Genomic DNA, 13,099 nt, shown 5'->3' on the forward strand with positions numbered 1-13,099 from the left:
GCACGCAGATATACACAGTAACACTTAACAGAATCAATGAATTCCAGAAATGTCTGGGGGCCTTACGGATGGTCCAGGCAGCTGGTGTTCAATCTGTGCTGAATGGCACAGGGAGGGCTGATCATCTGGTTCTGGGCCCACCCATCCTTCCTTCCTCCGGAGCAGCTCGATTTATAGTTCCTTAACCCACCGAGTCTCTGAGTCAGATTCTATTTGTGTCAAGAGCTCCTTAGCCAAGAGAAATTTGAAAACCGCTAAATCTATTTCAACCATTCATGGGGAAACTGAGGCCTAGAGAGGAGCAGGGAGCAGCTCTAAGTCATGGAGCTTCTTGGTGGTAAGCTGGTCCTACAAACCCCAGGTTCTTTTTTTTTTTTTTTTTTTAATTTTTTTATTTTGGTTTTTCAATTACAGTTGTCCCCTTTTCCCCCTATTTCTCTCCCCCACCCAACCCACCCCCTCTCCCACAATCATATTCCTCCCCGTTGTCCATGTCCATGAGTCTTTCATACAGGCTCTTTAATTAAACCCTTCCCTTACTTATCCTCCTTCTCTCCCTCTCCCCTCGCCCCTATTGACTGCTATTCTGCTCTTTGTTCTATTTAGTTCCTTTGTTTGTGTTGTTCTTTAGTTTCCTGTATTAGGTGATATCATATGGTATTTTTCTTTCTTTGCCTGGCTTATTTCACTAAGCATAATTCTCTCTAGTTCCATCCATGTTGTTGCAAATGGCAGGAGTTCCTTCTTTCTTTCTGCTACATAGTATTCCATTGTGTAAATGTACCACAGTTTTTTGATCCAGTCATCTACAGATGGGCACTTAGGTTGTTTCCAGCACTTAGCTATTGTATAACCCCAGGTTCTTGATGCAGACATTTTCCTTGATCACGTGGCCTTGTGGCCCTGGCAGGTATGTGGGAGGCTCTCCTGGAGGTCTCCTGAAGCTCCAGGTTGTGATCTGTGGGGTTTATGGCTTTGCACCTCCAGGGGTGGCAGGGGAAGCTATGGAGGGGTGAGGTCCACAGGCCAGGACATCCCGCATCCTATGCTTAGCAGAGTGACTGGGCCCCATGTCACATGCTTACCCTGACTGTGTGCCATGGTGTAAAGGCAGCAGTGTCGAGGCTGGGGTAATGTCCTATTTTGTCCATTTCCACAGAACAGGGTACCTGCCTTCTTGTGCTGCTTACTCTGCAGAGTGACTCGCTTGTGGAACCTTTCCCTCCAGTTATGTGGGCACAGTAAAGAGAATACATGAAATGTCCATCCTCTTTGCCATGTGACCTCCCAGAATGCACTCCTACTAGACCTTGGGGAGTTGGCCAAGCCTGCCTTTTTTAAACAAAAAGAACCATTTTCTTTCTTCATGGTGGTTCCTCACTGTCTATCCTTCTGTGCACCCAGTATCCTCAGACTCTTCCCTCTCACCTTTTTCATTTGTCAAAATATCCTCCCAGGAAGGGCCTCAGAGTCACCTTTTATAACTTGGTGTGAGGTTTGTCACTGGGAGTCTGAGTTCCAGCTTCTTCTCAGTGGGCAAGGAAAGGCTGCACCATGGGAAAGGGGTCTAAAGCCTGAATGAACTGGCGGGGCCAGGAGGCCTTAGACCCTGCTGAAACATCATGTAGCAGCTAGTCTCTCTGGGCTAGCCCCATGTATAGGAATCAACAACCCATCCCCGCCCCCAGTTACCCCGTAGGTCTGCTGACAGGGGTCTCTCCCATATCTGCATCATGCTCTAGGAAGGAAAGCAGGAGCACAGGTCTGGCCGGGCCCCCATCTGGCTGGTCCTGAGGGCTCTGCATGGTGGTTTCTGGGATGCAGGCATGGTTTGCAGGGTCAGCTGATGCCCTGGAGAGGTGAGAGGTGATGCGTAGAGAGATGCCAGGTGTAACTGGAAGATGAGGACAGGTCTTCTCTGTGCCTGTAGCATCTGTCCCAGTTCTTTGCAATTGTCAGAGCTCAGTGGTCAATGCAGGATCAGTGTGGCTAGAGTGGCACTTTATGGGGGAGGACGTGTAATTTGGGCCTCGTATGGTGAAAAGGACAGAGATAAGAGAGGAACAGAGAGAGGTTATTTTAGAAGGAAAGCAAGTTGCAAAAGTATGGAGGCTTCAAGTCCCCCACAGGCCTATGGGGGCGGGGGAGAGTGGACCTACAGGAGGGGCAGAGAAGAGGAAGGTCTGAAAGGCTGGGGAGGACCAGACTGTAGGAGGTCTTGCTTGAAAGCTGATCAGTGGAAGCTCAGCTTACTGCATGTCCAGGAAGGATTAACCTGAGCGTGGTGAGCAGATAAATGGGGAAGGAGAAGACAGAATCTGGCTGCTGTAAGACCTGAGAACATGTCTACTAAGAGAATTGTGTAGACGCCATCCTCACCAAGGCCCTTTCCATTCATGACGGAGACCTCGGGTCTGGAAGGGGAGTGTTGCTTTCCCAGAAATTGCAGGTGGCCAGTGTAAGCTGGACGCAGCTGGCTGTGGAGGTCACCATGCTCTGTGAAAAGTCAATGCAGGAAGCTCAGCCCAGTGTCACCCCTACCAGTCCCTGGGGCCTGCTCAGAATGCCCACAAATCCCCAAGTCTCTGGTCTCACTGTCTGCTGCTGTTCCCTCCTCACCATACAGTGTCACCCCAAACAAAGCCATGTGTCAGCTGGAACCAAGCTCACACACACACAGACTACAAGGCATTTTGGCATTTATCGGATTTCACTGATAGCTCAGAGCAACTTAAAATGGAATATTAGGTAGGCCCTTTAGTCTTAAAATTAAGCCACCACCTTTCCTGGAATTTCTCCCTGACCCCTTTCTCCAGGGCCTCCGGCCATGTCTTGCCCTGTCTTTCCCTCTAGTTTTTTCCACGTTCTTTTCTCTCCCCAACCCCCCACCCCAGCCCTCAATTCCTGCTCTCTCCTGTGCATTTTCTCCTAGGCCCCAGGATTTTTCACCTTCCACTCCCACATGGCTTATCAGGATTTTTTTTTTTACTAACACCAAATAATTCCTCTGGCAAGGACTTTGACTTTGGTGCCTGTTGATGGCAAAGGATGTGGATATTCTTTTTGATTCCCCAATAAGCTGACCTGCACCCTGACCCCCACACCAGTTAAGTGCTAACAGCCATGGCTTGGGGGTTCCTTTCTCCATCACCCAGGACCATGCCCAGCACTGGGTCACATGTTCAGCATATGGCAAAAGGATGAGGTCTCATGTATCTTCTGCGACATCATTCTCCTGAGGAGAACTCAATGCCTGAGAGTGTCAGAGGATGCCTGGCATCTTAGCCTGCTGGCTCTGCCCGGTTGGTGGCTGAAATGCCCTGTGGCCTGTAAAGGCCCCCCTGGGTGGGGACCCTGGGCAGGGGGCTGTGTTCTTCTGCATTAGCCTTCCTTTGCAGACTGTCCTGGAGCCATGGAGAAGCTGCCATCTCCCAGCAGGAGGCATGAAAAAGTTTGTTTTTCAAAGGTTTCCTTGGACCAGGGACCCTGTGTCCTTTGCTGTTTCCTCCCCAACCCCTGTGATTTCTCTGAAACCCACAGGCACTTGCATTCTGACTTACCAGGCATGGGGATTTCGGAATCTGACCCCCAACTGGTTGAAGTTGGGCCTTGTGTGGGATTATTCTGGCTCCTTCCCTGGAGACGGGAACCTTGCCCCTGAGTCCTCTCCTCTTCCTCCTTGAAAGTCAGAGTCCCCGGTGATGCAGAAGGCCTTACACTCTGCCCAGATGGTGTCAGTGTCCATGATGTAAGCACTGTGGACAATTGCTTTGTTCCCTGTGATCCTCCCGATGGCTGCAGTGTGTCCTGAGACAGTGCGGAGCGCTCCGCTGGCCCACCCTGCATCTTTCTCTCCTGGCCTCCTTTATTCCATCACGCTTTCTAAAATTTGTTTTCCAAGTGACCCTAAAGCACCATGGCCAACCATTAAGAGACACATTGGAACGTGCGCACACACACTCCCCTCTCTGAAGGCCTGGAGGCCCCCACTGAGGGCAGCTGTCAGAGGCCCCGGGAAAGCCTGCTGCTTCACTCCCAGATGGACACCTCGCCTTCTTCTTTCCACATCAGCTTCCTCTCCCCTTAATCACCGGCAGTGGCTGTTCCACACACTCCACACACCCTCAGAGGACAGAGCCAGGTATCCTCACACTCATTCCAAAGACTTTGCCCCGGGCAGCTGCGGGCTAGGCGGAGGGTGCTGCTGAGGGGCTGTGCTTTCTTCATAATTACACACACAAGCCAGGCTCCCTTTGGAAAACCAAAAAATATGTATATACCAGAGTAAATACCCAGCATTTCATTGTGTCTTTCCATGGTGATAGGATGTTTTTGTAGAAATCTCCCTGTCTTTATTGGTTGTTCTGTTTGTACATTCTATTTTTAACCAATCTTTTCTTTTCAGCCCATATTATAAACTTGTTTATGTTTCATGAAATCTTTTTTTATAACAGGATTTTAATGGCTGCATAATATTCCATCATATAGCTTCCCATGGTGACTATTTCTTAGGGTATTTATTTATGGCAAAGATTCTTATGTATTTACTCTAAAAGTCAATTTTCTTGTCCCTTATATTGAAACAGAAATACCTCTCATTCATATCTGTGTTTCCTTGTAACATAATTCTGATGCACAGGATAGATGTTCATGTGCTTCCCAAGTCATTTAACAACTGCTTTGACTGAAACAGAGCACGGTGGGTTATTATTTACCCTTGGAAGTGAGATTCTGACAGGTACCTTCAGCAAGCCTGGGAGTGGGCCCTTGCCCTCCAGCCAAACCCACTGCACCTTTGGGGCCTGTTCTCCCTGACAAGGTCACCTCAGGGTACATTTTCACCCAATTTCACGGGCTCTGCACTGCTTTAGGAGGGCTGTTGGCCCAGATCCCATGACATGCCCCCCACTGTGAGGAACTTCTCCCCAGGGCAGACTGCAGGAGTGGGTCTATTTTCAGAGTCACAGCTTCTGAGACTGTAGAATTTTAAAAGCTTTCTGTTACTGAGGGAGTCTGAGCTTTATTCCCTTGGGGAGAAGACCCTTGACCCCCTGCTCTTTATTTGGAAACATGTGGATGGTCAATCACCAGGCACATATCGCTGTGATTTTCTTTTCCCACGAGCTGTGCTGGTGCTGAGAGTCCTGTTTGGGGGCACAGAAGGAGGCCTGCAGCCCTCAGCCCCGTAGAGGCAGCACTGCGGGGGCATGAAGAGCTGAAAGCTGGTTGGGCTGGGACGTAGCGTTCCTGGCCCACACGGAAGATGGAGCAGCTGTCCCTGTGAGAGTCAGTCTTTCGCTCCTGGAGGACTCCTGTGTCTAAGCTGATCGAATCTAGGATGCTCCCAAGGCTGGACTCACCTGAGCATCTCACTGTGGACCGTCTCAGGTGTACTTGCTTCTGTTCGCACAATCTGTGGGATGGCAGATACGCACTTCCTCGCAGCCCCCCTTCCCTGGTTGCTGATTTGGGTTGAGTATTTCCTTTCTTGTTGGAATGGCAGGACCATGGACCCCCACCCAAGGTCTGCATCCACTTGGGGCTGCCATTGCAACTCTCCCCAGCGAGAGCAAGGCCAAGAGAGACAGGAGGCCTGCAGAACCGAGAGCACCTTGGCATTCATCACACATCCTTCCTCCTCCACTGTCCCCACCATGACATCCTGAGAGCATTGGTTCATGACTTTGGAGAGCCAGGTTCTGGTCCCAACTCTGCAATCAGATAGCAGGTTACTTGTTTGTAACATGGGGCTAATATTGCCCATTGTGCTTGCCTTCGTGGGGCAGGACAAGGATCCCGAGAAACTGGGTGTGAAAGCAAGGGATGAATACCAACCGACCTTGCCCCCTGCCTCTCCAGATCACATCAGCAAGGCATCTCTAAGTAGGATCGGTTGCTTATAGCATTTCCCATGAATGGGACAGTGGTGGGAAAAGGAAGATGCCAGCGCTTGGCTTTCCTCCCAGGCCTGTGAGCCAAGTGCTGATCTATGCTGTATACACGTTCATTGCAGGAGCAAGTCTGCCTTTGGGAAAGCCAACACCGATGTGTTTCGGGTGAGAACCAACGATGTAGGCATCGTCTACAAACTCAGGTGAGAATCTGGCCAGGTGGGGAGGAGAAGGAGGCAGGTGGATTAGGAACTGGCTTCATTATTGACACTTCCTGGGTGTTGATTACTCTCCTGGTGTCATTTGAGGGGTGACCAAAGGCCCAAGTCTTTTTCTCCCACCCTGAGTCACAGTTTTCTAAACATACCCATTAGAAATTCAATTCTCTGAGTTCAGACAATTTGAGACAGTTTTCCATAAACTTGCAAAATATGCTCTGAGACAGCGCAGTGGTTAGGAGCAGACCGTGTCCAGATGGCCATGGTTCAGATTTCTGCCCTGCCATTTACTGGCCCTGGGGCTTTGGACAGGTTTCCTCTCCAATCCTGAGTTTCCTCATCTGTAAAAATGGTGAGGACTCCGAGCTGCACTGAGAACGGTAACTGGTGCACAGTGAACACTCAGCGAGTGTCGGAGACGGCCGGAACTTAGTGTTAGCAGGACAATCCAAGAGGTTGCAGGATGCCCTTCGGCAGAGAGTGCCCCTGATCCTGTCTTGTGCATGTCATGGGAGGGATAACTCTCTCAGCCTGGTTGCAGAGGAAGAGCCTTCAATTACCCCCTCTTACTCTTCTCCCCTTGTGCCCACCCCATTCAAGTTCATGCCCATTTGTCTGAATGTCAAGAGCATCTGTTGTCTGTTGCACCCAGACAAGTGCCTGTACAGCAGTCAGATGCTGCCTCAGTTCAGCCATGATATTTGTTCCTCCCACTAGAACATGTAGGACTGTGCACCCTCTTTACTTGAAAAATAAAGGACACAAGAAGCCACTGGTACTAGTTGTGCAGGAAATGGGTTATGATCAGGGAAGTGGCTCTTACTGGGGAGGGTCAGGAAAAGCGTGTTGGTGTGTGGGTAAAGGGGCCACTAAGTTGAGATCCTACCATGTGCCAGGCAGAGGCATGCATCCTGGGTATGTCATGTGCGCTGTTCATCTGCTGAGGTTGTGCACTGGCTTGAGCTGTGCTTGTCCCACAAAGACCTATAAAGGTAACATCTCGCTGTGATGGGTGGAGACGAGATGGTTGGTGTAAAGTAAGGTCATCCAGGGGTCAAGTTCTGAGGAAGAAATTGACCTCAGAGAGGAAGCTGGGACTGGCAAGGATGAGGGGAACTATAGGAAGTGAGGGAAGTTATATGGGGCCTCTTATGAAGAGTCTGCATCTATGCCGTTCTATGTAGCAGTCCCCGTACCACGTGTGCCTAGTGAGCACTTGAAATGTGGCTAGGCCACCAGATCTTTGAAAATGTAGTATAAGAAAAAGAATGTAAAGTATCTCATCAATAGATTTTTACATGATTACATATTGACATTATATGTGGATTAGATTCATTTCACTAGTTTCTTTTTTCAGTGACTACTAGAAAATACAAAATTACATATGTGGCTTGACTATTAGAACATGCAAAATTACATATATGGTGAGCACATGAGGCTCATGTGATGTTTCTATGGGACAACAGCAGTCCTGATGGCTATTGGGGATCCTCTGAGGGTGGGACTAAGAAGAGTATCTGGGGCATCTGGGAGGCAGGAGGCGAGGGCAAGCTCAAGATGGTGCTGCTGGAAGCCTTGGCAAGCCTGTGGGAGGCAATATTTTCTTGCAGGTGATGTAACAATGTAACATTGATTAATAAGCACATCTACTTTGCAAGATATCCACATTTGGTATATAAACAAACTGGGATTCAAGAGGTAAAGTAACAGCAACAAAATGATTGAACCTTTCTTTGGACTAAACATGTGGTTATTCCAGCATGGAAAGGGAGTTGTCTTTGTTCCGTTGATGACAGTGTGTCTGCTTCTGCCCCAGGATAGAGCATGACAACACAGGCTTGAACACCAACTGGTTCCTAGACCGTGTGATTTTGACAGACATGAAGCGACCTCACTACCGTTACTTCTTCAACTGCCACAACTGGCTGAGCAAGGTGGAAGGTGACCGACAGTCGTGCCGTGACCTGCTGGCTACCTTCAGGCCCATGGACAAACCCAAAGGTTAGTGCTAGTCTGGATTGCCATTGCCCCTCCCTGCTGGGGCTGGGCAGTCCCATCTCCCCTGCTGCCCTCCAGGGTATTCCTGTTTGCCAGGGCCCAGGTGAAGCCCCACCTCTTCCTTGTGGGCTTCCCAAGAGCAAGCTTACATGGAAAATGGGGAAACGTAAGAGGGCCTAGAGGCATGATAAAGGTATGGGAGCAACTTTGAACACACCCTGTGCTTCCAACAACTCTTGTGGATCGGTATCTACTGAGAGTCCCTCTGAGTTCAATGGCAGCATCCTGTGCCTTCCATTTCCATTACCTTCCTTCTGGTGCCCAAGGAAGGTGACTCACAGCCAGGGCATGGTGGGTGGGAATCAGAACTGGCCGCTTCCAGTGTTCTGTCATGCGGCCTCCAATTCCTGATTTTTATGAGTTAAACGACTTATTTCAAGTGCATGTCTGGCCAAAGACCTTGAATTCAGTTCTATTAGCTCAACAGGAGACAGGAGAACAAAGCCTGTAAAAACACACACTGTATGCCATGTCCTGTTTTATCTCACCTTAGTCCCTTAAAGCTCTGACCTCACCTCCCCCAGTTACTGAACATGCTTTTCCTAAAAGAGAATATCACAAGTGGGTACCATCACATAATACCCCTGTCACAGGCCATTGGAGGGAAAGGCACTTGGCAGCGAGGAGAAGTGACTGTCCCATGGTCACAACAGAAGACTGACACTGACCTTTTGTCCTGCCTTCCAGCTTGTACCCTTGGTCTCCAATTCCAGCATCTCTTGTAACCCAGCTGGGCAGAAACAGACATATCATTGTCCCAATGCGCTTCAGCCCTCAATGTCTCTGTCTCTGACCTCTCACCTCGCAGCCAGTCTTGGACACTTGCTTTGTTCCCCTTGATTCCCATCATAATAACTTGCAAATCTATGGATTCTTCTTTTTAATGATACGTTATTGATCCCTCCACTTATTATAAAAGCCAGATTTGATCATTGCAGAAAAGTTAGGCAATAGAGACACACAAACATAAAGAATACTTGTTGTGCCACCACCTGGAAAAACATCATGGGTGACATTTCTGTGCATTCATCTCTAGTCTTCTCTGTGCATTTATATGAGTAGTTTGAAAGAATGGGCTGTTAGGAGGAGAACTTCTAAAAAATCACCATTGAGAATGGATGAGTAACTCAGTGGTTCTTCAGTTTTCTACAAGAATCATTCAGGGTAGTGTTCTCTTGCCTCTTAAAGGGAAGACAAAGACACCTGCTGATTGACACTGGGCCTCTGGGCCCTTTACAGGCTGGTGGGCATTGAGTTTTAGTATTTCCAGTTTGGATACTGGAAGCAGGAATGAAAAGTGAAATCTTGAAATATTCAGATGACTGCATTGGTAAACAAAAGGTTAAGTTTCTTTGCTTTTCACCTGGAATTATGTGAACTTGAATTTTGATTGCTACCAGAGATCTTTGATGATCAATATGGGGAAGATAATAATTTTTTTATTCATGCAGTTTGATAGATAAAAATATTTCAAAACATGGGATGTGGACAAAATAGAGGAGAGGAAAAGGGACATTTCAGTGTGTAGTCAACCCCCTTCCCAGCCCCCTAAGGGGGGGTGGGTCCTTAGGTGGCCTTGTTCCCTCCCCCCAACTCCACGGGGCATCTCCCAAAGTTCTGGCTGAAATCAGCTGGAACTTTCTTTCTTACCTGCTCCTCAAGGAAGGTTGGTGTTCATGGCTGACTGACTGACCCTTTGACCTAGATGATCATCAGATAGTCGTGGGGGTGGTGGGGACTAGACCTTGATCAGGTTTCTCGATGATTCATCCATAGGGGATCTCAAATATCCTGCTTAAAAACAAAGGTGTGTGGGGACCTTGCCCTGCTTGGTTCAGAAGGTGAGCTCTGGGGCACAAGGACTGCTTCCTAGACAAGGACATCACCTCGCTTATGGCACTGTGCCTCACACTGGCCATGGAGATCACTGTTCCCTCTCTAGACTTCTCTTTAAATATAGTTTTTGGGAGAGGCACCCAACATATTCCTAGTGTCTTGGGGCTAATGGCCTGGTCAGGGCTCCCTCTTCCTTCATAGAGTCCCCTGGGGAGAAGGTAGGCATCAGGAGTTTCCAGAGAAAGAAGATAGAGGTTGATTAACTCCCAGTTGTGTGGACGGAGGACCCTGAAACAAAGTTTAATTTCATAGTTTTTTCAGTTGGCTGGTAAAATTGCTGCCTCTGGCACCAGGATCAACTCAAACTCTTTGCTTTTTGGTTTTCTTTGGTGCTGATTGCCTGGCCTTGAGGATCTGTTGCAAGGCCTTGAGGAGCCAGGTTGGTGTGTCCCCTCAGTCCTCTGAGGATTCCCATACCCCAGCCACTCACGTCCACCTCCAAGATTTTTGCCTTATTTAAGTATCACTTCCCCTATTATTAACTTATTCTTAACTCACTTTTTGCAACTTATATTAATTTATTTTAAAAGAACATTGATATCACTATCATAAAAACTGTTATCATTTGCTATAAATATCAGGTTTACATTAGTACATATTAAAATAAATATGCAACTCTAAATAACCCTTCTGTATCACCACTAACATTCAGTGAGGCAGAGGTGCCTAGGTTCAGTTGGAAACTGCTCTGTCCAGCAGAGATTTCATGACCACAGCAGAACAAATCTACCCAGGGCACTATATTATGTCTCAGGAGAAGAAAGGTGGCTGCTCTCTCTAGGGGAAAACAGCAATCAGACTCCCGTCCCTCTTGTCTTTTATTGAGGAGGATACACATGGGAGATACAAAGTCAAAATTCATGAATTGTCTAAAGTTTTTAGGCATTTGGATTAGAGTTGACAATAACAGATTACATGTACCAGTACAGAGGGCACAGTGATCAGTCTGTGTCAGGGTTTATCAAACATCTTGACGCCACACTGGTTTAGGTGCAAGTTTCATACATTTCTTGCTAGAGATTGTTTATATTACATTAAGAGATAAGAAAAGCAGAACAAGTTCTAAAGCATAATAAGTATTCTTTAAATCCAATTCCCACGGAAACCCTCTGAGTGGCTTTCAGTTATGTCTCCCACACAGCCTTATGTTGAGACTTAAAGACAAGCACAGCCGGGGTGCTGGTGGCAGGTCATGCTCAGGCCAGGGCTACAATTCCCTAAACTAAAAGGAGCGGCTCTACAATTCAGCATACTACCAGGGGTATATAAACTGTCCCCCAGGAAACACTACCAGCCCTGATCTGGGAGGAAGGAAAAGCAGAATCCAGGGGGAATGGGAAGCGGGGCTGGGAAGATACCTGTGCTCTTCGTGAGTCCTTTTTTTTACCTGAAATGCCTCTGGGTGTGAGGAGGTGAGGAAGGGCAGGCTGATGTTTATTGCATAGATGAGTAAACTGAGACCCCAGGAGGTGGTCACTCAACCATCGTCAAACAGCCAGTCTCTGATGGAGCTAGGACTAGACCGTGAGTCTCCTGATCCTTGGTGGAATGTGCTTTTTACCTGCCCCTTGGGCAGGGCCCACCAGGGGCAAACAGTCTGGCACCTAAGAAGTCAGAGCCTGAGGGATCACAGTTAAGGACCACGGCGGTCAGCTGGATCAATCTCCCACTGTAATGGGAATCTTCCCATAGCATCCCCACCCATGGCTTCTCCAGCCTTGGTTTGAATCCAGCCTTTCTTCAGTGGTGGACAGTCCCAACCCATTCCACTGTTTAGTAGCCCTGGTTGCCAGAAAGATCAGCCTGAATATAAACCCCAGGCGGTCTCCCCAAGCCTTCTGCTCCTCTGTTCCCGTCTCCCCTGATGCAGCACAGTGTATGCTTTCATGTTAGCCCTTCCGCTGTGAGAAGATGGGCTTCTCTCCTCTCAGGATCGCTTCCCCAGGTTCCCTGCCCACGCCTCCTGCAGCACACCCCTTTCTGCCTCCCGAGTAGCCTGGTTTGCCAGCGACCCTCAAGAACGTACCTGCTAGACTAGTACCCTGGGTTCCAGATTGGGGTCCTCAGAGAAGAGTGCAAGGGCTCCCTGACTCCATTGTCCTGCTTCTTCTTCTTGTTATTATTGTAAAATATACAGATCATTACATTTCCTGTCTCAGCATTTTTAAGTGTACAATTCAGTGGCACTAAGTAAATTCACATTGTGTGCAACCCTCATCACCATCCACCTCCATAAATTTCTAACCTTCCCAAATGACACTCTTACCTATTAAACAATAACTTCACATCCCTGTTCCTCTCAGCCCCTGATAACTTTTATTCTACATTAGGTTTCTTTGTATTTGACTACTTAGGAACCACACAGAAGTGGAATCATACAGTATTTATCCTTTTGTGACTGGCTTCTTTCACTTAGCGTCATGTCTTCAAGGTTCATCCTCATTGTAGTATGTGTCAGAATTTCATTTTTTTGGAAGGCTAAGTGATATTCCACTGTATGTATGTACCATATTTTATCCACTCATCTGTCAATGGACATTTGGGTTGTTTCTACCTTTTAGCTACTGTGAATAATTCTGCTGTTAACATTGGTGTAAAAATACCTGTTCAGCTTCCTGTTTTCAGTTCTTTTGAGGCTATACCCGAAAGTGAAATTATTGACTCAAAAGGTAATTCTGTGTTTCACTTTCTGAGGAACAGCCATACTGTTTTCCACAGCAGCTGCACCATTTTACATTCCCACTAGCAATGCACTAAGGTTCCAGTTTCTCTACCTCCTCACCAACACTTGTGACTTTCTATTTTGTAAAAATGATAGCCATCTTAATAGGTGTGAGGTGGTATCTCATTGCGGTTTTGATTTGCATTTCCATAATGATTAGAGAAGTTGAGCATCATTTCGTGTGCTTATAGGTCATTTGTAGATCTTCTTTGTAGAAATGTCCAAGTCCTTTTTAATCATATTGTTAAGTTGTAGATATCTATTCAGACTATAGTTATGGATATTAACCCTTTTTCATATATATGACTTACAAG

At 47.5% G+C, this 13,099-nt stretch overlaps 1 protein-coding gene across 2 annotated transcripts in view; it reads left to right on the forward strand.

The window, feature by feature from the left end:
• Nucleotides 1–13,099, forward strand: part of LOC150002598 (lipoxygenase homology domain-containing protein 1-like) — a 154,555-nt gene that overhangs the window by 4,980 nt on the left and 136,476 nt on the right. For both annotated transcript variants that reach the window (XM_090285099.1, XM_090285100.1), the window contains exons 3-4: nucleotides 6,014–6,094; nucleotides 7,926–8,110. In XM_090285099.1, the coding sequence (XP_090141225.1) occupies nucleotides 6,014–6,094; nucleotides 7,926–8,110 (266 nt within the window). The remainder of the gene's footprint in view (nucleotides 1–6,013; nucleotides 6,095–7,925; nucleotides 8,111–13,099) is intronic.

The sequence above is a fragment of the Furipterus horrens genome, unplaced genomic scaffold, assembly GCF_987537825.1.
Source record: "Furipterus horrens unplaced genomic scaffold, mFurHor1.1.pri manual_scaffold_8, whole genome shotgun sequence".
Lineage (NCBI taxonomy): Eukaryota > Metazoa > Chordata > Mammalia > Chiroptera > Furipteridae > Furipterus > Furipterus horrens.